Here is a 25,439-nt window from a genome sequence, read left to right on the forward strand (position 1 = left end):
GAATGAAAAATTGAGATTTTATCTTGTGATGGATTTAAACGATAAGTATGCAATTCATGTAATAATTCTTAGAAGAGCACAGTACAATTCCAGTGTTGACTATTTATTTAAAATATGAAACATTATTGAGTTGTTGAGGACAACAGCAGATCAACAGACAATAATATCCTGGCAACAGAAAAGGAAATTGATTCATTTTACTGTTTTAGGTGCTGTTTCTGTATTAATTGTTTTTGTGATGCCAAGAGTGTCTTGGTGTTTTGAATCACCAACCTAAATAACTTTCTTACTGTCTTAATTGTAGGCTTAAAATGAACTTCCAGTGGAAAGTTGCTACTATCCTAAAATTTTTATGGTAGGAAACAGAGTTCCAGGATCGCACGCCAGCAGTGCCACTGGCAGTTCATATGTTTGTTTGCTTGTTCATTAAACTTTTAATTTTGAGGTAATGGTAGATTCCCATGCAGTTATATGTCCATATGCTTTGACCCAATCATGTTTTTTTCTTTTTTCTTTTTCCGACCATTACCTAGTTTTGCAAAAATTAGCTATTGCTACTTTGTGGGTAATGAAAGGGGCCTTGCAGAAAGGTTTGAAGTTTTCTGAAACTCTGTGATACTAATTTGGCTAAGCACCAACTATGACAGTGGTCATGATTAAGATAAGGTGTTAGAAACACTGTCTTTGCCTACTAGTAACCTGTTTCTTATCCATGAAGCTTTTATTTTAAAATATAAATTTGTAACAAAAAGTATTGCATTTGAAAAAATTAAAGCATCAAATTTTCAACTTTTCTGTGCCATTAATGGAATAATCTCATGCTTTCTGCAAATTTAAACACCCCATATAAGTGTAATTAGTTCTAATGCCATATTTGCTCAACCAGTAAGCCTTTTACAATGTTTGTAGTGACTGTGTTCAGTCACTCATAAAATATAATTTATGTCATATATACTGTTATTGTCTGTTAATGAAAGTGAATACAAAGAAATATTAATAATTATTTGAACAGTAGTTGTACCCATATTTTTGTTGAGTCATTTCAAGCCATGATGACCTTTTTTCCTTTTTAGTTTCATTTATTAGTTTTCTGATTGGAACTTTTTTCTGAAGAATTTCCATGGTAGAAGCTATTTGTCTAGGAATAATGAAAGTCATATATTTGTGGAAGGATTTGAAGAGATCATGGATGTGGCTTGTTCTATATTTTATAAAAAACTTTAAAATTACTATTGTTATAATGGCAGCATGGACCATAAAGGGCTGAAATGCCTGTTTACCTAGAAGGAAGAGAGTGTAAAGTTGATGGGTGATGGGACAGGGTTATAAAGATAGATTAGGCAAGATTTAATTTTAAAGTTCTCTGGACATTCTTTGGAAGGGCTTCAAGAATAAAATTAAAAATATCTGAAAAATTGTGTTGAAAAGACCATGGCTGATACAGGCTTGTACCTCAGGGGAGTAATTTTTAAGCTGATAACCTGAGGTTATGATAATCATGGTCTCACAAATGTCATATGTACACATGTTACAATGACCATGAGTATTAAAATAAAGTCAGAGTTTAGTATCACATTTTAGTTTTCTTTCTCTTGAGCAGCGTTCAATGTAATTATTCTTTTTTGCTTTTCCTATACAAAAGTAAAAAAAAAAAAAAGATCACTACTACTATTTTGAGTATTAGACCTTTCTTACTGAGTACATAGGGGGAAAAACATGCCTTAAATGCTGATTATCAGCATTTTCCAAACTCTATATGCTCTGTGAAAGAAGTGTACCATGGCCAATTGAATGGGAAATTGCTGGTGAATCACAATTAAGTGGGTTTCCTGACTGGATAACTGTTCTTTAATAAGCTAATGTGTGTTATGATAAGCAGTATAGCATGTACTTTTTCCTAAACTTATTTGTCCATGGGTACATCCCTCTAAACTGGTGTTCCTGTGAACATAGTTGGAGTAAACACTGCTCTAGGTAGGTGGTGTTCCAAAGCTGTGTCACAACTATTATTGGAAATACTTGTTTTTGATAAAAATTAATATAAAAATTAAATATGGGCTTTTTTATTTCTTTTTATTTTAAGTTGCTTTTTGGGTATTGTTTTAACATAATTTCTTATTTGGTATGAAACTGCCAGTTCAAATAATAGGATGAGTAGATCCTAAAATAAATTAATTTGGAAAATGTTAATATTCTTAGAAATTTTATGTACAACTAATTTTTGAAAGAAATACAAGTTATAGAGCCATAAGTCATCTGTTCACATTGAACTGTTTAGTATTCTTTATGTGCTTACAAGTTTTTATCATTCTTTTTGTTCCACTATTCTGTTACTTCCTGTTATTGAGGGGCATTTGAAAGCTTTTGTTAATGCAGTACACAACAAAAGGTTTATAGAGCACAAGAAAAGATTTTGAACTCCAGTGTATATTGACTGACTTGCAGCAAAGCAGTGGTACTACTGTGTAGTATTTTTTCAAAGATTGGAGAACAAATAGAAATCTGAAAAAATATATTTTTATGTATTCTCTTTAGAAGCACCATACAATTTTCTGTAATACTTACATTGAACAGAAATTATATGAACTTTTTTTATTTTATAATGACAGAACTTGTAAACTTTCAGCAATATAGATTTGCATAGCAGCACTGTATATATATATCTGTTAAATTTTTCTTTTCTGTTGCATTGTATTTCAGTGAACTGAAATGTCATTAGGAAATCCAAATTCTTAGAATTTAATCACGAATTTCTGTGTGATCCCTCTTAGGCAAAATAAATACAACTATTACGTTTTTTAAAAACCCCAGTGTAACAAGTGTTTAGAATTGTGGCATCTCTTACTCTAAGGAATCCCAAAGTTATGTGATGAAGTATCATATTAGTATGTGATACTATTTTAGTTTTTGTATTATTATAAAAGTAATATTTGAGCATAGAAATAAACAGTCTAGGAGAGTTAAAAAATGGAAAGTTAACATCTTTCTATGACCCTGTTTCATTCCGATCCTTCATATTAATTGCTATTGAGTACGTTTGGTTTTCATTCTGTTGGTGGTTTCCTCCTTAACTCTAAACAATAGCAGGTAGTAAATCAAGGAACTTGCTTTTGTATTAAGATTGACAATCAACATGTACAAATTAAGATTTCTCTAACATAAAATTTCTCATGTTAATAATGGTAATGTGAGTTTATTTTAAAGAATGTATGTTTAGAAATAACAGTTATATTTTGAATTAAATGTAGAATTCTTTTAATTAATAGAAAATTGTTTTTAAAACTATGGTTCATATGTTGAGCATGGTATATTTTTCCATTAGTTTCTAAGTATTCTCTCAGTGGAGGCCATTCTATTATCAACCACTTTCTATTTTCTCATGGGAATTTCAAAGAAATACAGTAGAATGAATCAATTTGAAATGTATTTATGCTAAAAATTTTCTCTTTAAAATTTTTCCTTATTTTGAGTTTAGAAAGTGAGATGAAAGCAATCATTATTATAACAATATTATTCTTTTTAGATAGTGAAATATGGATTGCTTGCAGCTATTCTCTGCAAAGTAGTAAAATGAAAAAATAAATTTTTATTCTGGGCTATGATATGATGATATTTCTGAGGCAGTGATTATAATAGTCTCATGCCAACAATGGACACCTGGTGGTCTCATTCAGGTCAAAACCTAAAAACTCCATCATGCTACCTTAGTAAAGAGGAAAAAAGCCTACCTAGAAAAAATATCTGTGAAATTGACAATCACTAAAGTATAACATAAAGTGAAAATCTGCGTAGGTTGGCTCCATAAATCTTACAGAATGAGGACTATAAAAGATTTTTCCAAGTGGTCATCCATGTACTGACATAAAGCAACAATAAAGTACAAAGTTTTAGAAAAAAGGCCTTTAAATTTCTAAGACAGAATATGTCTGAAGAAGAGACATGTCATTTCTCTCTAGTAGTAGTTATAATTGCCACTTAGCAAGAATACTTTCTTAGATACTTTTTCTTATCTTCTGCAGTATTCTCAGTGACATTTTGCTAGGTACAATACCTCAAATGTCATATTGATTATTTGGTTATATAAATAATTAACACCTGGCAAATAACTTATTTTGAAGAACATTCAGTGAGAGGTCTAGTGCATAATTTAATCATAGGCAAAGCACCAGGTAAAATGTCAAAACAATGTGATTTTCTTTTTTGAAGCAATGTCTTTAACATTTTAAAATTTCTATTGGGAACTAATTGACAAGCTTGATACCCAGACATAAATATTTAAGTTAAATCAGTTTCTATTGTGCTTCTTAGATGTCCTGTGTTTCGGAGCATTTTATTTTGAAGTTCCCAAATAACATTTAATTGTCTTTCATAATTAAGAGGACTTCTTAATTGCTGGTTTGCTGTTCTTAACTTAGGAAGTTCTTTTAGTATATTGCTTATAACAGACAAATGCATAGTTAATAGATTTTCTCAGTGAACTTTTTGGTATTGTCAATTTTATTCTCCATTGTGATTATTTGTTATTAAACATAACCTGCCACACACAAAGTTATGAATATATTGCAATCCCGTTATAGGGCCAGTTTTGTCCTATGCTAGAAGACCCTAGGTAGTATATTACTAAGGTTATTAAAAATGTTGTTTATAATTTCATGTTTAATTTTTAAACCATTATCCCTCAGAAACAATATAATTGGTGAATAGGTTCCAAAGCAAGTCTTGTAACACCTGTTTAACTCACGGTGCCCTTGAAATACATTATGCTCCTGCTATCATAGGAGGGAACACATGCAAGTAAGTATGAAACTATAGTGAAATATGATAAGAGTGAAGATGGGAGAAATATGCTGATACTGTTTGAGCCCCCACAAATAATCGCTCCCTTAGTCTTACTGTATCATGATATGAACCAAATTCAAGCTGTTTCTGGCCCATGATATGGACCAATTAAGGAATAGATTTGGATTTTCCAAACTGGATGGATATGGTTACACCTTCCTAAATGTGAAAAGGATGTAATAGTTGAACAAATATACCCAAATTCTAAATTTACAAACCCAAAATCATTGTGAATTTCTTCAAATTTTTCCAGTAAGACTCTGTGGTTTACCTTTTGATAGCGTTTCTAAATATTCCCCAAACCAAGAAAGCATCATTGCTATATGAGTGCCCCTGAGCTGTCATTGAACACATTCAGCATATGTTATTCTGGGGATGCCAGTCTTCTTTAAACCTTTTTAAAATTTTTTTCTTTTTGACTTGCCTTCAGAGTTTGAGGCATGTAGTTTTCAATGAAATTGATGGCGGGAAATCCTTATCCTTTTTGGGGTGGATTTGATTCCTAGTATCCGTGAATTAATTCTATATCAAGATCTTAAGGCAGTTACAAAACAGGAATTTCAAAAGATATGAAGGAAAAAACATATAATTGATTTTGCTTTGCACGCTGACAACCTTGAAGGACAATATTTATTTGCTTATCTAACTTCTGAAATTCTTGCTGAAATTTTAGGTACATTATTTTATAGTCACTCTTTGTAAGTTATATACATTATATTTTTTTCTCTAAAATTGTATCAAATATAGCAAATCATACACAAGAGTTTGAAAATGCATAAGAGTCTGGGGCAGCTAGTCTTCTGTCAATAATCTCTTTAATCTCATAGAGTACTCCCATCAAGTTCACAGAGATAATTATAAGGCATTGGGGAAAACAAATTATATTCAGTATGCAACAATCCTCTGGCGGTCTTGGATTTCACATTTACTTGTTCAAGGATTTGTGAGTTGTCTCAAAGTTCCGTAACAGATTTGAGTCATAAATTGTGAGGCTTTTGTGCAGCTGTGACTCAGGTCTGTGGTTGCTTAACAAGTGAGACAGTTTAAGAGTTTTAAATTAATCTTAATTCTTAATTAATCTTAATTCTTTGGATTAATTAATCCAAAGAATATTTACTGAGCACCTACCATGAGTTAGACACTGCTAGGTGGTAGGGATATAGCAGTACAGAAGACAGTCAAAGCCCCTGCCTGTTCTTATGACATTTATTTTCTAGTGGGAGGCACAGACTATGGTTTTTAAAAAATTAATAAACAAAATAATTAAAGATTGCATTAAATGCAGGGAAGGAAATAGCTACAATTGAGAAAGAGGGGTCCTATTTAATTAGAAAGTCTGGGAAGGTCATTGTGAGAATTGTGATAGTGAAATTCTGAAAAACAAGAATGAGCTCACAGTTTGAGGAGTTAGGCAAAGAACATTCCTGGCAGAGAAAACAGCAAATTCAAAGGCTCTGGGGGACGAAGTTGCTTGACACTTTCTCAGGCCAGAAAGAAAGGCAGGGTAATTGGATTGTAGTGAGGTGGATGAGAGGCATGCCAGGACTGACTGGGGGGCCTTGTTTGCTAATAAGATGGTGTTTAAGATTTCATTCATGTACAGTGGGAAGCCAGAGCAGAGTTTGGCACAGGGAAGGAATGTGATCTATGTCTTAGTATCACTTTAGCTTCTGTGTATAAAATGGATTGGAGGGGGCCTGGAAGTAAGAAGACCAGTTTAGGAGGCAATTTGGTGAGTTCAGGCAAGAGAGAATAGTGGTGCTGGGCTCAGTGTGGTAACAGTGGAGGCAGAAAGAAGACAGATTTGATACATATTTTGCAGTATGGCCTGTCACAGGGCACTCAACAGCCTTTGTTCTCTATTTGTCTCTACCTGTAGAGGAAATGCCAAGTTATAGTACTGTTCCCAGATTTGGTCATTACCCAGTTCAAAAAATATCGTCCATAAAATAAGATGGTTTATTATATACTTTTTTTTGTTTAATAGATCTGGTCATCTGTTAATTACTTATTCTGCATTTCTGCTTCTTTGATCTTCGGAAAGAACCAGCAAGTTAGGCAAAGTATTGTGTGATCAAAAGATTTGAAAGGTGTGCTAGGGCCAGAGATGTGTAGAGCATGGGGGTGCTTGGTTTAAGGTTAATGACAAGACAAAGGGGTGTCTCCTGCAGAGAACTCTTTCCTGCAGAAAGCTTTTTCAGCCAAAAGCTGCTTACAAAAAGATATTTATATTCAGATTTTACATTTAGAATATTATGTAGTATGGTGAGCTGAAAAAAATAGAAATAAATATTGATTTTCTGCCATGTACTATTGAATTATGTGAAATATTTCATCTAATCACTTGAGGTATGTGCTATTCCATCTCTTTTTTTTACAGATGATTTTTAAATTAACATCAAACCAATGATCTAAATATTTGAGTAAATAACCCAAAGTTGCACAGCTGATGGTTTGAACCTATTTCTACATACCAGAATATGTTCGTTTCACAGCCCAATCAAGAGAAAGAGAATGAATCTAGAGAGGGACACTTACTGTATATAGAATGGAGTTTGGCTGGCATTGAAGTATTGTCTTTTATTTCTCTGTATGCTCTCCCTAACCCAGTGTGCTTTGGATCTCAAATTAGAGATGTTTTTAGGGGTACCAGAAAAAGCCAGTGCTTGGAAGTATCAAGCCTTGTTATTGACTCTGTGGTCACTGGCTTGGCATGGAGTAGGTGGCTTCCCTCCCATTCCCATTTAAATTTTAGGTGAGGTCAGTATGCATCAGCAGAGAATGATGATTTAAAGGAGACTTACTGTTTTTTTGTTTGAAATTGGCAATCTAATGTTATTTTTATGCTTAGTCTAAGTACTTATTGTGTGGCAGTAATGAAATCATTTTCAGGATACTCTATAAGTAGCTGAAAAGTTAAGGTATTGTATATTTAGCATGAAAGTAAACAGTGCAAACAACTGAAGTTAGGATTATTCTGGGCACACTAAAGAAATAAAGTGTCCAAACTGATGTTTACTCCCTGAGAATTGGTGTGGTGACCCGGAGACCAGCTGAAAAGAGTAGGATTCCCCTTGTATTCCAAAAAGAATGCGTTGTAACTTTACATCAGTAATACTACATTAATTTCAAGATGGCATAGCAATAAATATTTTTGAAGGTGTTAGTAAACTAATTGTTAATAAAATGAATTGTAAACAATTTTATTAAAAAGAAACATAATACCATACTGAAAAAAGACTTCAAAAAATGCAGGTAACACATTGTTAGAAATAAAAACAGCTAAGAACTGATTAAATTATATGAATTTATGCTAAGAATAATTATTCTGACTTACAATGTTCAGATGATCAGTATATGGAATTTTTAAATATACATGTTTAATTTATATATTATATTTAATGGAAATATTTTTATCTTTTAGAAAGAATTTTTTAAAAAATAATTTTTGTGTTACTGTTTTTATTTTTTATTTTAATATACAGGAAAATTCACCCTTTGAGTTACGTAATCACCATCACAATCAAATATAGAAGAGTTCCAGCAGCCCCCATGATTCCTTTATGCCCCCTATGACAGCCTTCATGCACCCTGCCAGGCCCTGAAACCACTATTCTATTTTCTACTTGTATAGTTTTGCCTTTTCCAGAATATCATATAAATGGAACCATACATAAGTACCCTTTGAATTTGGCTTCTTTCACTTAGCATAATGCATTTGAGATTCAACCGTGTTGTTATGTATATGTTATTTCCTTTTGTTACTGAGTAGTATTTCATTATATGGACATGCTAAAGTTTGTTCATTCACTGAAGTGTAATTATTTTTCTTTTTCAAAATTGTTTTGGCTATTCTAGGGCCTTTGCATTTCAAATATAAATTTTATTTTTTTTTAACATCTTTATTGGAGTATAATTGCTTTACAGTGGTGTGTTAGTTTCTGCTTTATACAAAGTGAATCAGTTATACATATACATATGTTCCCATATCTCCTCCCTCTTGCGCCTCCCTCCCATCCTCCCTATCCCACCCCTCTAGGTGGTCACAAAGCACCGAGCTGATCTCCCTGTGCTATGCGGCGGCTTCCCACTAGCTATCTGTTTTACATTTGGTAGTATATATATGTCCGTGCCACTCTCTCACTTCGTCCCAGCTTACCCTTCCCCCTCCCCGTGTCCTAAAGTCCATTCTCTATGTCTGCGTCCTTATTCCTGTCCTGTCCCTAGGTTCTTCAGAACCGATTTTTTTTTTTTAAGGTTCCATATATATGTGTTAGCATATGGTATTTGTTTTTCTCTTTCTGACTTACTTCACTCTGTATGACAGACTCTAGGTCCATCCACCTCACTACAAATAACTCAATTTCGTTTCTTTTTATGGCTGAGTAATATTCCATTGTATATATGTGCCACATGTTCTTTATCCATTCCTCTGTCAGTGGACACCTAGGTTGTTTCTATGTCCTGGCTATTGTAAATAGAGCTGCAATGAACATTATGGTACATGACTCTTTTTGAATTATGGTTTTCTCAGGGTATATGCCCAGTAGTGGGATTGCTGGGTCATATGGTAATTCTATTTTTAGTTTTTTAAGGAACCTCCATACTGTTCTCCATAGTGGCTGTACCAATTTACATTCCCACCAACAGTGCAAGAGGGTTCCCTTTTCTCCACACCCTCTGCAGCATCAAATATAAATTTTAAAATCAGCTTGTTAATTTCTACTTAAAAAAGCCTCTTGGGATTTTGATAAGGATTGTGTTATAGCAGTTTGGAGAGCAAGCTGTCTTAACCAGTGTTAAGTCTTCAAGTCCATAAACATGAACTGACTTCATTTATTTAGATATTCTTTCAGCAATATTTTGTAGCTTTCAGCAGATATTTTGTCTCTCAACAGTATTTTGTATCTTTCAGCAGATAAGTTTATTCCCAAGTATTTTCTTTTTTGGTGATGTTGTTAATGGAATTATTTTGTCTTTTTTTTTTTTTTTTTTTTGGCTGCGTTGGGTCTTCATTGCTGTGTGCAGACTTTCTCTAGTTGTGGCGAGCAGGGGCTACTCTTCATTGTTGTGCACAGGCTTCTCATTGCAGTGGCTTCTCTTGTTGCGGAGCACGGGCTCTAGGTGCGCGGGTTTCATTAGTTGCGGCACGCGGGCTCTAGGGTGCGTGGGCTTCAGTAGTTGTGGCCCGCGGGCTCAGTAGATGTGGCTCGTGGGCTCTAGAGTGCAGGCTCAGTAGTTGTGGTGCACGGGCTTAGTTGCTCCGCAGCATGTGGGATCTTACTGGACCAGGGATCAAACCCATGTCCCCTGCATTGGCAGGCGGATTCTTAACCAGTGCACCACCAGCGAAGTCCTGGAATTATGTTCTTAATTTAATTTTTGGATTGTTTGCCTTGGTATACAGAAATACAATTGATTTTAAAAATATTGATCTTGTATCCTGCAACCTTGTTAAAAGTGTTTATTAGTTCCGATAATTGTTATTAATTGCTTAGTATTTTCTACTAAGGAGCATGTCATCTGTGAATAAAGAAACTTTTACTTCTTTTCCAGTCTTGATATTTCTTGTTAGTTTATTTGTTTTGCCTTATTGCATTTGCTAGAAACTTGAGTAGAGAGAGTGGATCTTCTTGCCGTGTGTGTATTGTTCCCCTAAACATAATAAGTAATTATTCTCTTGCTGTTTTCAAGATTTTCTGGTCTTTCACCGTTTATGATGAGTATAAGTGTGGATCTCTTTTCTGTTTATCCTCCTTGGTATTTATGGAGTCTCTTGGATCTTTAGAGTAATATTTTTCATCAAAATTTGGAATTTATGGCCACTATTTTTTCTAATATTTTTTTCTTCTTCATTCTCCTTTTCTTTTTATGGGAATCCTGTCACACATATGTTTGTGCAGTTGGTTTTGTCCCACAGATCTCTAACCCTGGTCACTTTACTTCAGTCTTTTTGGCTGGTTTCTATTTGGATAATTTTTGTTACCTATTTATCACTGATTTCTTGTTTGCCTATTTGGATCTACTGTTGAGGCTGTCTAGTGAATTTTTCTTTTCACTTGTACTTTTCAACTCCCAAATTTCTGTTTTCTTATCTCTTTATTGAGAATAAGTTTTCTGTTTTTCGAGTCATTGTCATCATAATTTCCACCAAGTCTTTAAACTTATTCTTTTAGTTCTTTCAACATATTTATTATAGCTGCTTTTTATTATAGCTGCTGTCATTGTCTGCTAAATCCAACATCTGGGTCCACTTAGAATCAGTTTCTATTTACTCATTTTTTCCTGAACATGGGTTACCCTTTCCTGTTTTATTGTATGTCTTATAATTTTTTTAAAAACTGTACATTTTAAATGATATATTTTAGCAACTCTGGATCCTGATTATTTTTTCCTACCTAAAGATTGTTTATTTATCTTATTTATTTATCTTAGTAATTTGTCTGGACTAAAAACATGAAATTCATTTCCCCCACAGTGACTGATGTCTCTGTTTCATGTTTTTTTGTTGTTGTTATTATTTTTGTTTTAATTTTTAAGCCTAGCTTTCTGTGATTTGACCCTGTGTCTGTATAACTTAGTGGTTGAACACCTTAAGCTAGTAAGGCTCCTATCCTCTGCCAGTGGATCTATGTGTGGATTCAGAAACACATTTAATGTTTAGGCAGTTTTCAAGTTTACCCGAGCTATTATTTTCTGTTGGACCCTCTCTTTTCTCCTCTGTGCATGTGTGCAAGTTCTGTGTAGTCCTGGGATATGTAAGTAGCTGGAGCCCTCTGTGATCTCCCTTGTGCTTGCTCACCACCTCCTGTCAGCCTGGGATATGTGGAGAGTCTATCAAATACTTTCTGACTGCTTTATATCCCACTCTTCCTTGTTGCAGTTCTGGCTTATCTGCCCATTCCATTGCTTTCCCCAACCAGGAACCCCTCAGCCTCATAAAAATCATTGGTCTTTCATGTTTGCTTGTGACCAAGATTACTAATTATTACTGACAACAGTACTGGGTACGGGTTTTTCACCTTTTGTTCCAAATCAACTCCCTGACTTTTGTTCCAAGTCAGCCCACTCCGTCAGTGAAGCTGTTGGTTCTTTGCAGCCTGCCCTGCCGTATTAGAACTATTGTCCTAGCCAAGCTGGATGGGGGAATAGGAGCCACCCCAAGGAAGCATGCCACAGATTTCTGTTCTTCTCATCTGAAGTGCAGTAGTTTTTCATGAGTAAGCTCTTCTCTATTTGTTGAAAAGCATAGGTCAATTTCCAGAGTACTGAAATGGTTGCTTTTGATAATTTTGTGTAATTTTTATAGTTGCTTTTTCAGCAGAGGATTTGGCGTCCTCCTCAATCCATCATATTGGAAGTTCCAGCTTTTGGGGGGGGATCATTGTTTGCATGGCATATGTTTGTATTAATTTATGTTTTATCTATCTATGTATTTATATTTTAAGTGGATTCCTTTTAGATAGAATATAGTAAGGTCTTGTTTTTAAGTCCAGTCTGGTCGTCTCTTTTAATTGGTATTCTCAGACTATTTGCTTTTAATGTTATTATTGATCTTGTTAGATTTAGGCCTGCCATTTTATTATTAGTTGTCTGTTTGTAACATCTGGTTTTCTTTCTTTGTTCCCTTTTCCCTGCCTTTTTTGGTATTATTTGAATATATATTTTGTATTCTGTTTTAATTCATTTATTGGCTTTTTGGGTTTATCTTTTTTTCGGTATTTATCTTATTTTTAGTTATTGCTTTAGGGATTACATTATACAAATCTTTCAAAATCTGCTTTGGAACTCCTTTTACATTACCCCACTGACCTTTGTGTTACACTTATAAGTAGTTACACCATATATTGAAATGCTTTCAGCAGTTATGCGTAACTTAAAAGGAGAAAAGTGATAGTTTGTTATATTTACCCAGATATAATAATTCTTAAATTTGAAGACATAATGTCTAAAACTTCAAAAATTTGGTGAAAGACATAAATTTACAAATTTAAAAAGGTCAGCAGACTCCAAATAGGATAAGTTCAAAGAAAGCCATTTACAGATACATCGTAATCAGTCCGCTAATGACTAAAGATAAAGAACAATTCTTGAGAGCACCTAAAGAAATAATGATTCAAATAATTGTGAATTTCTCCTCAGACACCATGGTGGCTGGAAGACAGTGGAACACCATCTAAAAGTACTGAAAGTAAAGAATGGTCAACCCTGAATTATGTATCTAGTGAAAACAATTTCTAGGAATTACAATGATATAAAGACATTCCCAGGGAAACTAAGAGAATTTGTTGCCAGCATACCTACTCTAAAAGAAATAAAATTTCTTCAGGCTGGTGGAAATGATATAAGCAGGGTACTTGGATCTTCAGGAATGAAGGAAGAGCAGCAGAGTATTTAAGAGTATCCTGTTGTCCTGGCCTCAGTGTAGGTTCTGAACTTGACCAAATTTGCTAGATTTATGTTTGGCTGATAGTTTTCCAGTTTTTAACTTGAGCTCACACTTTGGACTCTGTTTCTTTATTCCTGCATGATATATTGCTACCCCAGGTTTATTTCATGTCTCTTGTGTTTAAGTTAGAATCTTAGATTAAGTTTGTTTGACTCTGTTGTTTTCTAAAAGTGTACTTCCCATTAGCTGAGCTTAATAAGTATATTTTTTAATTTTGTTAGAATAAAGATGCCATGTATAGTCTTATATTTGTGGCCTGTTTTAAAATGGTCATGAAAATTATGTTTAATTCACTCCACCTGAGAAGCTATTTAATTTTATTTCTCTCTCTTTCCCAAATACTTTCGTAGGATGACAACATCGTTTATTTTCCAACTATATTATATATAGTATTTTACTCAGTGTTGTAATTGGAGTAATATTATAATTAGCTCAGGTTTTTTCTAACAGGTGAAAAGGCCTATATATTAAGCTACTTAGACAAAAATGTCCTTTTGTTACATTTGTTCATTTAATATATGCAGTCCTGCATGTTTAGGTCTTATTCATCACACATAGCAAATAAGAAATGTCAGCTCCTGTTTCCTCTTCCCATTCCTTAGTACTTTGACCTTTGATACTTGACAGTATGTGTTCTTTTCTTTGTCGAAAGTGTTATTAATTTTAATATCTGAAAATGTATGCATATCTGTTAAAACAGTGTGTGAATATTGATCTGTTAAAAGTAAATAATCAAATTATAGAAAATTTAAATTCATAATCACATGTTGTTTCCCCATTTCACAGTACAGTAAGGCAATGCTGAATCAAAATGGTGGACAGTTGCAAGCCTTAGTAGTTTTTGCAGCCATGTCAAAACACTGTTTTACACAGTTAACTATTTTTGAAATAATGATGAAAATAGTTTATTTTGCTTTACTCCCATGTGATTTTTGATGGATTTTTCAAATTCCTTTAAGTAGGTGGCTTATAGGTACTGCAATTCAGAAGTATTGGTATAATTAAAATTTTTTTTCTACAGAAAGATTAAGTTTTTAGCATTGGCATCACCATACTTAGAGTATAATAGTCTAGAAACTTGAAAATTATCTTTGACTTTTTCCTGTTTCACCTTTTTCCATTTCCAACCAAGCATACTCTCTGCTTTTCTTAAAATATCTCTGGAATTTACCTGTATGCTCTGTCACACTGCCTCTGTTCTCATCAACTGTCTACTTGTTTTCCCAGCCTACAATCTCTTTCCATGTCATTGCTTTCTGTGTATTTACCAAGAGTCCTTTCATCCTTTGAGAATCTTCAGGAAGTGTTATGTTCTCACTGTGATAAGTCCAAACTTCTCTACCCAGTATTCATTATCATCCACGTCTCCACCAAGCCCTCTGTATTGAACTTATTTTCTGCTTTTTTCCCATTGGTATCTTTGGTACTTGTCAGGTCTCAAATAGTCCATTGTGCATGTTGTATTTATTTTTTCACTTGCATTCCTTTCCTCATGCTTTCAACCCCATCCCCATGCCTCGCTTGAAATGCTATATCCATTTTCTTTTTGACCTATTCGAGTTCTCATTTCCTTCAATAAATTTTGCAAAAGCTTCTCCAACCCTTCATCTAACTCTTCTTTTCCTGAGCTCCTATCACAATGTTTTTTATATGTAATGTGATTCTCAGTGGCAGAGACCTTGTCTCATTCTTCTCTCAGCACCTGGCTCTGTGGTGTGTAAGCTGATTCGTTGCATTTATGTCCCATTTCACTCCCCTAATAACTTCATAAAGTGAGGTCAGGAAGATTTCTTGTTTCTTTTTCTTTTTCTTCAATTCTAAAACATGTTCTTCTGTCAACTCCCTCACCCCCACGCGCCCCATCAGAAGCAATCTGAAATAGATAGGCAGACAGACTTAGCTAGAGGAAATACTGAGCTAATGGAGCCAAGAGTGAAATTGACCCCTATGTGCATCAGTTAGGTGAAAACAGAACAAAACTCCCATTGGGAGTCACAGACTGTTCATTGAATCCTATCTCCTGTCTTCAAATATGTATTTGTGTAGTACTGGGGAAATTAGAAAATAAAGTGTGAACTTCCTAGCACAAATCTCTTCTATATATTAGTAAAATAACTAGAAATTAATGTATTTTTGCACTCGTATTACTTTTATAAAAAATAGTTATTAAAAACGCTCTTGTTAAGAGTAAGTGTATAACAAAGACCAGCAAACTTTTTTTTGTAAATGGTTAGATACTAAATGTTTTTAGGCTTTGCAGGCCACATATGGTCTCTGTCATATATGTGTGTGTGTATATATATATATATTTTTTTTTTTTTCTTATCGTTGTTGTTGGGTTTTACCACACTTAAAAATAACCAGTCTTAGCTTGCGTGCAGTACAAAAGTGGGCCATGGGCCACATTTTGCCTGTGAGCCATAGTTTGCCAAGCTGTTTGCCAATAAGAAAAGCTAATCTGTGTAACTGGACATCCAAGAGGCAGAAGATTTTCTCTCCAATAGAGAAGACATTGCTCATACTAATCCAAGTCCTGAACAAACTGGAATGTGCCCAGTGGGGTGCATTCAAAAGGGGGGTATCATGAGAAACCTTAACCTGAGAGGAACAACTTGTTGAACAGGGTCAGGTTGGAGAAGTGAGAGGTGGCATTACCAGTGGTCTTCAATACGAAAGTTCCATGATACGAGAGAAGCAGACTTGTCCTGCACAGTGCTCCCTGTAGAGCCTCGAGTGCAGTGTGCTGTCCTGGACAGAGTAATGTCCTTCCCCTAGGGACTGGTTAGCAGAACCTCCTCTGCTCTGAGTGCTTCCTGGTGGTCTTCCCTGAGAAGGACAGAATACCTTATAAAGAACTTCCCCCCCCTTTCAGAAGTGGTGATTTGGTGTATGACAGGGACATAATTGTACTCACCATGGAATAGATTACAAATATAGACACCAATAATGAAGGAATATTGGAGTAAATAGAAGGATTTCATTCAGGTGGAATTAAAGTAAATCTTCATAGGATTTTGGGTTTTAAAAGAGGAACCACATGGCTAGACAATATCTAAAAATATTACCTTACAATAATTTCATTTTTATTATTATAATCTGTGGTGAAAATTTCAAAAACCATCCTCATTCTTAGACCAGAAATTTTCTACTTAGTTCACATGAACAAGGTGCACTTACTGGCATACTATAATTTATATGTTTAAGTCTCCTACTATCTACTTAGATAGAAGGTAAAAACCACAAAAGTAGCAAGAACCAGGTACCATGAAGTGACTGTAATTGTTCTTCTTTCACATTTGCAACAACTTTTGATTCATCGGGAAGCAGAAGCCATAGTAACAGACTTTTGGCTCAGATTCATCACTTTGTGTTTCTCCTTTCTCCAATGCCAGCACTTTTCCCCTTTTAAAAAAATTCTGGCAGACTAATTTAAAGACACCTACTTAAGTTGGATTATTTGCATACTGGACCTAAATCCTGCACTTCAGTATTAATGTCTGTGGAAATATTTGCAGCTACTAATTTTATTCGGTTGAACTGTTACAGTGTTGATTCATTTTATTTAATTTATTTAATTAATTCATTTAATCAGGATGCAATTTATCTTGATTTTGGTTGTAGAGGTTGGCGATTTGAAGGAGCTGCAGACACTAGACATTTCTACCAATCGTTTGCTAACTTTACCCGAGAGGCTTCACCTGTGCCTTTCTCTGCAGTACCTCACTGTGGACCGAAATCGTCTATGGTGTGTGCCGCGCCATCTCTGCCAGCTGCCCAGCCTCAATGAGCTCTCCATGGCTGGAAACCGTCTTGCATTTTTGCCGCTTGGTAAGTAATCATGTTTATGTGGTAAAGCAAAACAGCTAAAGAACAAGATGGAAAGTCTTTGTTTCCTTAACTAGGAAGGATTAGTTAGTTTCCTTCATTCTGTTTATCTTGAAGATGCTTCTCTAAATCCATTTTTGCAGTGAACAAAGCATCATTCCCAGTTAAAAAAGTTTATTTCTGTTAAGGATTTCATATTTTTAAAAATTTGTGCTAAAAGTTTGTCGAGAGACAAAATATATGAGATTTGAGATGATTTACTCAGAGAAAGGAATTAAAATATACGTATATGTATTATATACGTATATTTTATATATATAAAATTATAAAATTGACAAGAGGTATTGAGCAATATGAAAGAATAGCTACTGTACAAATATATCTGCTTACATGTTGACTTCTATGTAGAAAAATTTTTATTGAGTATCCTAATGATTAGTATTGCCAGATAACCAGACTAGAAAATTTTAAAGACTTTTGAACTGCCTGCTGAGCTAGAAATGTCGCCCTGGCTAATAAATAACATACTTTGCACTGTAAATCTCTGTAGCTGGCCCATTTTGATATGTTAAAGAACATAGGCCTTTAATAAACAATATATTTATTTTTACTGAGAATTGACTTATTTTGTTAACTTGTAAGAAACAAAACTGCCATTTAAAAAAAAATTAAAATTTGAAGGCCCACAGAACCCTAAACTGTTAGAATAAGCATCATATAATCTTATCCATAAAAGCATTTTTTATAATGAGTAATTTATCTCTGAGGGCAGTGAAGTGAATAATTTACTAGCCCCTAAAAGGAAATATTTTCCACCATAGTACAGTGTACATTATTATTTTCAATTAAAAACCTCTTTAAGAAAACTTGAAAATCCTGAGAGACATGAACATCAATTTGAGTAATAATAAATAATTATCCAATTTAAGAAGATTACTTTTCTATAAATATAATTAAATTCTTTTTAAAAATTAAGAAAATAAAGTAAAACCATTTCAGAAGTAACCTACATTTCTAAGAAATCAGAGTTTTTTTTCAAGTGAGAAAATTATTGAATATAAATTGATATTAGAAAATAAATATACCTGCTGCATAAACCACAGGTTGTAGAACAATTATAGTGGACAAGCATCAAGTTACAAATCTAAAGATACAGGTTCTAGATTAGCTCCACCACTTTGTAGAGCAGTACCTGGAGTAAATCACCAAAACCTCTCTGAGCTTCATTTTCCTTGTCTGTAAACCAGAAATAACAATGTTTATCCTGCTTACTTTAGAGTTATTTTCAAGTTGAATAAAATAGCTGTTTTTTATCCACTCCAGCCGTGGTTCCTCATCCCCCTAGTCAATTTCTACTCATTCCTACCTGCTGTTTCACCAGTGACACAGCCGAGCATGTGCTGTGGTGGCAGTGGTGTTGGAAGAAGAGAGGGAAGCCATTCCAGTAGGCGGCTGACCACTGTTAACGGTTGGGGTGCCAAGGAGTGACATTGTGTGTCCTGCTGAGTGGTTACAGCAGCAGATGACCTGAGTGGCAGTGGCAAGTGCAAAGTGATAGAAATGGCTGTGGGGTAGAGGATAGAGTTCATTACACTTTGCCCGGCTGCTTTCTGCTTTCACTTATGTACTGGGGCATCTTCTCTATGCACTGTGGTGAGTGCTGCTGCGGCTACAGAAGTGGACATCCCTTCTTCAGCACTCAGTGTTCAGTGGTAAGGAGAGCCTAACAAGTTAGTTTCTATCTCCAGGTTTCTTGTCACCCACAAAGCCTTGCCTCTGTGATAGAGGAGGTTTTTCTTGTGAACTTGTTAATATGTTATCAAAGAGAGGCAAGAGGGTCTGCACTGAGTTCTGAGGAGGGTCCCTCCCAACATTCAAGGTCACCATAACTCTCAAACCTGAGACCGTGTACAGCCCAAGATATGGAAGCAGCTTCCACACTCCCGTGGGTGCCATCTCAACTCACAAGGCTCACAGCCCTGACAGGACACAGGCCTGTGGGCAGGCTTTACTCTACTTTAGAAAGACATACAAGCAAGAGGATGGTGATGAAGATCATCCAGTGAGAAAGAAACAGACTGCCTGAAGCAATGCTCTGCCCTGGTCTCAGAGAACAGCATGAGTAAAGGGCCAGGGGGCCAAGACAAGCACTGGTGGCCTTTCTATATTGTTGGGTTGGATGATCTTTGTAAAGAAATGGGTGGGACAACCAGAGAGCCACAGTATGAGGTTGCCCAAAGAGGGCTTCAGAAGAGCAGAGACAGCATAATCAATGAAGATGAGGAAATTGAAGCTGACAGAAATATCAACAATCTTCTCAGTCTCATTTTGGTTTTTGATTTTTGTTTTTGACACCATTGAAGGTGGATTTGGAAAGGGAATTCAGTTAAGTCTTTAGGAAGAAAATAATTAAGTCCATAGCTGTCCTTCCATGGAGTTTGTGTACTTGAAACCCTTCCTTGAACTCCTTTCTGATACAGCAAAGCCGTCTAATGCTAAGAACTATGCAGGACAGAGTCAAATGAAGCAGGCAGCTGCTGGCACTGCCTTTCCTCAGAGAACTGAACTGTTCCTGGAAACTTAGCATATAGGGATGCCTCTTTACAGTAGTTAGAAGATACAGTTTGTATACACATACACATAACTACAGTTTTCAAATAGAAGGCTCCTATGTTTAACCATGATTCTAATGTAGAACTTGAGTGTTTATGAAATGGGTGCTTTAATATCGCTGCCTGTGATTGGAGGTAGGAGTCTTATTTTGGGGAGCTACTCACTGAATTCAGTTTCTTGCCAAAGAACTTTGACTTAGGAGAAAAGCAGTTTTTTATGGGGCTTTTTAAAGGAATGTCAGATTACAGCCTCTTCAAAAAGCGACTACAGAAGCTATAGTAAGGATGACTTAAATCACTTGTGATACTATCAAAATCATTAACACTCGTGGATTGTGTTCTTTTTAAGATGAAAAGTTGTATCAGGAAAGGAGGATGTTCGTGCTATAACTATACCATGACAGCTGAATGACAGATCAGTCTACACACAGAAGCTCTGTTCCCACTGCTGTCAGTGAGGAGGAGGGGAAATTAATCACTTGAGCCTCATGCTATGAGATTTAATAGAGGCCTTGAAACATGAATATTTGTTGTTGATTCAATATAGCTCTGTTGACTAAATACCTCATAAAGATCTTACTCACCTCTGGGCTTCTGAAAATTTAGGAAAATACAAAGAAAAGGGTTTTTTCCTGTAAGGCTTTTTTACTAGGTTTACTGGTTTCTCTTGCATAATTAATAAGCCATTATTCAGTAATGTTTACAACTTATTTAATGTTGAATAATAGATACAAGTACTGTGAGGTTGCCCATGTACAGACTGACTATGGAAGAGCATTTTTTTAGTTCGCCCCCAGGAAGTGCTGTGTCAGCTAAACTCAATGTCAGGAACTTCTGTAGTTTAAGAAAACAAAAGTTGCACCCACGGTGGCAGGTGGAATTTTTGAGTGTTAATTTAGAAAACAGTGAATGAATTCTTAACTAAGAACAAATGACATTGAGATTTACGGAGTATCCTGGTGTGTAAACTACCATGTAGTAAACCCCAAAGTTAGCAAGAAAACAGCTTCCTACTAATGGGTAATTATTTATGTTTCTAATCAGTCCCAGAATTGTTGTTTCTTGGACATTCTAGTAGTGAAGTATTTATTTTCTCAGGAGAAGTTATTCTGTGTGCCAAGGACGTGTGCTATGAGTGAAATGACAGCTCCTTTATTGCTGTGGGTTATACCCTATAACTTTGATAGAGATGTAAAACTGTCCCTTTATCACATAACAGGAGATCACTCCAATTTTTTTTTTTTTTTTTTTAATTTTTATTTATTTATTTATTTATTTATGGCTGTGTTAGGTCTTCGTTTCTGTGCGAGGGCTTTCTCTAGTTGTGGCAAGCGGGAGCCACTCTTCATCGCGGTGCGCGGGCCTCTCACTATCGCGGCCTCTCTTGTTGCGGAGCACAGGCTCCAGATGCGCAGGCTCAGTAATTGTGGCTCACGGGCCTAGTTGCTCCGCGGCATGTGGGATCCTCCCAGACCAGGGCTCAAACCCGTGTCCCCTGCATTGGCAGGCAGACTCTCAACCACTGCGCCACCAGGGAAGCCCCACTCCAATTTTTTGTAGTAGCTCTAGTCGTTTTTCCTTTGTAGGAGCTGGATACATTGTGTAGGGAAAAAAAGAAAAGTTTATTCCAAGTATTGGTGCAGTTTTAGAAAGTAGCTTGTAGGCATTTTCAAAACCCATTCTGAAATCTCTTCTTTTGTTGCAAATGGCATATAAAAGACACAAATTTTTAACTACACTTGTTTTTTCTATTACTTCTCGTTCCTGCTTTCTCTGTATCTGCTTAGAAGGTCAGGGAAAGAATTGCTGTTTACTGTTTTGTAAGGAAATATTTAAGTCCACAAAGTGAAGCTATTAGAACTTCAACTCCAGGATGGAAACCAGATGGAAACCAATTAATAATTCCTTAATCTCAGACTTAGAGATGCATGTAAACTGTACTTTACTGAACCATGGAATGTATTTGAAGTACTTGAAGAAGTACTGCCTTGAGGTCATTGTTTAATGGGAATAGTTTGCAAAGTTTGTAGCCTTAAATATGTTTCAGTGCTAAAAAGTTTCTTCTGGTTCAGACCAGAAGTCCCAGAGGTTGGAATCAGTCTTATTTTTTATTTATTTATTTATTTATTCATTTATTTATGGCTGTGTTGGGTCTTCGTTTCTGTGCGAGGGCTTTCTCTAGTTGCGGCAAGTGGGAGCCACTCTTCATCGCGGTGCGCGGGCCTCTCACTATCGCAGCCTCTCTTGTTGCGGAGCACAGGCTCCAGACGCGCAGGCTCAGTAATTGTGGCTCACGGGCCTAGTTGCTCCACGGCATGTGGGATCTTCCCAGACCAGGGCTCGAACCCATGTCCCCTGAATTGGCAGGCAGATTCTCAACCACTGCGCCACCAGGGAAGCCCCAGTCCTATTTTTGAGTAGAAGTATCTTCTGCTTTCCAAGGAAGGACCCAAACATGCCATTAAAATCGTGTTCTGTAGAGACTTTTGGGCAGGTCTCTAATCAAAGGCATAATGAAAAAGGAGAAGAGAAAGGCTCGAAAACAAGGTTCAAAAGCTAGTAGTGGGAAGAAATGAGAGAGAAGTATTCTGTTAACTAAAGTTTATATGACCCTATTTCAGGAGCAAAGTTATAACTCTGCAATGTGTATTTGTTCAAGAAAATGGATGTTCAGTCCTCCTTTTTGACCTCTATCTTTTTGCAAGTATTTATAACAAAAATTTTTCGTCCTGGTGCTGCTTACTCATCTGACTTTTTCCACTGTCTTAATGATCCCCTCTGCTTTATTTTTTTTTTTTTATCATATCAGGCCTTTACTCTTGCCTTAAGGTTTTCTTAAGGCATTAACAGGATTATTTAATATGGCTTCTACAGTGTGGGCAGACATTGACTTTACTATGCTAATATATGAAGAGAAAAGTTCACCTAGAGTAGGTGAACTTTAAAGGGACAAATGTATATTTTTCTCAAAGTTTTGGAATAGGATTTTGGAGTAGGCAGTGATTAATATGAAAAAGTGAACCCTGTTTTCCTCAGATACCAATTTAAAAAAAGAATTGCTGCTTATTCTTAAAAAGGTACAGATGTGAAACAAAAATAAGTAGTGTGAGGGCTAGATTCATGAGCAGAATCTTTGCCAGCAAAGTTTTTGTTAATTTGGTTTTCTAAATAGTGGCAAGAATGTACAGTACAAGCAAAGTCTGGAAGATGTTGTCAGTTGACTTTAAAGCAAGAATCTGGAGTTTCTGTCAGTCTTAGTTTTCAGCCAAGTTCTTAAATTTGGGGAGAGGGAGGACAGGTCCCAGTCCAGCTGAGCAAGAGCTGAAGGTAAGATGCAGAGTGAAGATGTTTTGCTCTCCGCGCTGGCTGCCCTGGCCTAGAAGGTGTGCTGCTGTAATGCCCAAGCCTGTGCGGAACAGTCAGCGTGAAGGCTCCTTCTCTAGGATCTTCTCTGAAGGAATTCTTCGTATTTCTTGCAACTGCTGCCCTAAACCTGTAAGTCAGAACTACCCCATCACTTATCTCATCTTTTAACAGAAGCAAAGGGATATTTTGTTCATATTTATCTCCTTGTCAGTGTCTCCTGACATCACACCTGGATGCTTGGGCATGCCCGTCCTCAGGTGCTCACTGCACCCATGCAGCCTGCTAGGTAGTGTCACTTCCTACATTATGTGGGAGTGCCCTGCTTATATGGAAATGATCTGTTAAGGGAGGCTGCCTAACTAACGTCATGGTGAAGCAGGCAGGCATGCTTTTAAATTCCAGCTCTACCATTTAATAGCTGTATGATCTTGAGCTTAGAAAAGCTATTTAATTTGTCTAAGTCTCAGTAATGGGGTAATATTGATACCTACTTCATAGCACTTTTGTGAGAATTAAATAAGATTTAAAACACTTCTATCACTCCTAAATACTACATAAGCACACAATCAATATAAACTTTTATTGTTTGACTAGACTGTAAGAAAGGGTTGGGACAGCTTGCGTCTTATACCCTAAGCATCTAGCACAGTGTCTTGCCCATTGCTTATAATAATTTCTTTATTACTTGACTGTGCAACACAAGTAGAGATGCTAATGCTTGAATATTTAAACCAACTGCAGAGGAAGCCTTCAGTCATTCAAATTCATTAAAATCAATTTATTTTAATTTAACAGTTGATCTACTGTGTGTAAAGTATCTTATTAAATTCACTGTGAAATCTTATTTGGTAAAAGTTGAATAGATCAGGGAGACGCAAGAGGGAACAGATATGGGGACATATGTATATGTATAACTGATTCACTTTGTTATAAAGCAGAAACTAACACACCATTGTAAAGCAATTATACTCCAATAAAGATATTTAAAAAAAAAAAGTAGAATAGATCAGAAAGAACATGATTATGTAAAAGATTTAATGGAGTGTGTGTGTGTGTGTGTGTGTGTGTATGTGTGTATTTAGAGAAACTAACACTCTAAAAAATTCATTATTCTGAATAAGTAGTCAAAAAGTTCTCTTTGTCAAACGCATCACGTAGGTAATTTAATTAGTTTTAAAGATAATTTTGGAATACACTGTAAATTACCCTGAATTCATTGTGAAGAAACCCAGTTTTTATAGTAATTAAAAATGTAATTGTGACTAATAATCTGTCTGATTTATTGAACCACAATAATTGGAATTACATTGATAGAGCATTCCAAACAACCTGTTTTGGCCTATTGCTTTCATGTGTGGTTTCTATTGCCCCATCATTTTGTTGAAGAGAATACATCATTCACCTTTTGATAAAATAAATGAGTTTCATGCTGGTTAGTGTGCAGTAAACATCCTATTTGGTCTGGCGCATGCTGTCATTCTGTGCTTGCTTTTACAGTTACAGTTAAAAGAGCAATAGCCTCAACACACAGGAGGTTTTTGTTCCATCTTCAGCCATGTGGACTGCATATGCCGGGGCCTTGAAGTTTAAGGAGGGAGGGAGAGAGAGAGAGAGAGAGAGAGAGAGAGAGAGAGAGAATTGGAGTTTATGCAGGACTGTTAGCTTTTGCTAATTTTTAAGTAACAATACTTTGATCTATGAGTCTGGAAGAAAAAAAAGGGAAACATTTTAGACACAGTACACCACTTTAAAAAGCCACATGAAAAAGTTCTTTGTTGCTTTAGCATCTTTGCAGATGGACAACTTCCTTGCTTTACATAGTTCACATACTGAGCAATTTTTGCACAGGAACTTAAAAAAATATTACTGCATGATATATTTATTGAAAACTATTGGTCCGTTGAAATTAAGAGAAGGAAGAAGCAAACCAGCTTATTAGCTAGTAGATTAACGGTCTCTTCCAAAGTTAATTATTGAGTGAAGATTTTCTTTTTTAAGAATAGAAGAAATAGCTCAAAGCTTTTTCATGCAGAAAATACTTATATTTCAGCCTCATTATGATTAAAAATGCCGTTCCTTTGTGCTTGGGGTTTTGCCAGCTGACGGCTTTTTGGCAAGAGCACACTCTCACAGCCGTGCCTGTGTAGCCTGTGACCTTGCTGGGTGTTTAGTTGTCTTAGCCTTGCCAGCAGGCTGTGCTGTGTCAGCTAAAGCAAGGGTTGCCTGGTTCTCTTTAGAATCCTACACTCTGTTTTCTGATCTTCACTTTATATTCAGGAGAGAGAGATAAAAGACTAAGATGTATTGAGTACCACTATTATGCAAGGGACCAAGCTTGACATTATATA

The 25,439-nt window shown here is 35.7% G+C and overlaps 1 protein-coding gene across 2 annotated transcripts in view; it reads left to right on the forward strand.

Moving 5' to 3' along the window:
- The window catches only part of LRRC28 (leucine rich repeat containing 28), a 173,600-nt gene that overhangs the window by 95,674 nt on the left and 52,487 nt on the right, over nt 1–25,439 (forward strand). Inside the window, exon 7 of one of the 2 annotated variants that reach the window (XM_059912595.1) lies at nt 17,005–17,116. In XM_059912595.1, coding sequence (XP_059768578.1) covers nt 17,005–17,116 — 112 coding nt within the window. Of the gene's footprint in view, nt 1–16,909; nt 17,117–25,439 lie in introns of both variants that reach the window. The other variant, XM_059912594.1, reaches the window with a different exon arrangement.

Source organism: Balaenoptera ricei, chromosome 2 (assembly GCF_028023285.1).
Source record: "Balaenoptera ricei isolate mBalRic1 chromosome 2, mBalRic1.hap2, whole genome shotgun sequence".
NCBI classification, from domain to species: domain Eukaryota; kingdom Metazoa; phylum Chordata; class Mammalia; order Artiodactyla; family Balaenopteridae; genus Balaenoptera; species Balaenoptera ricei.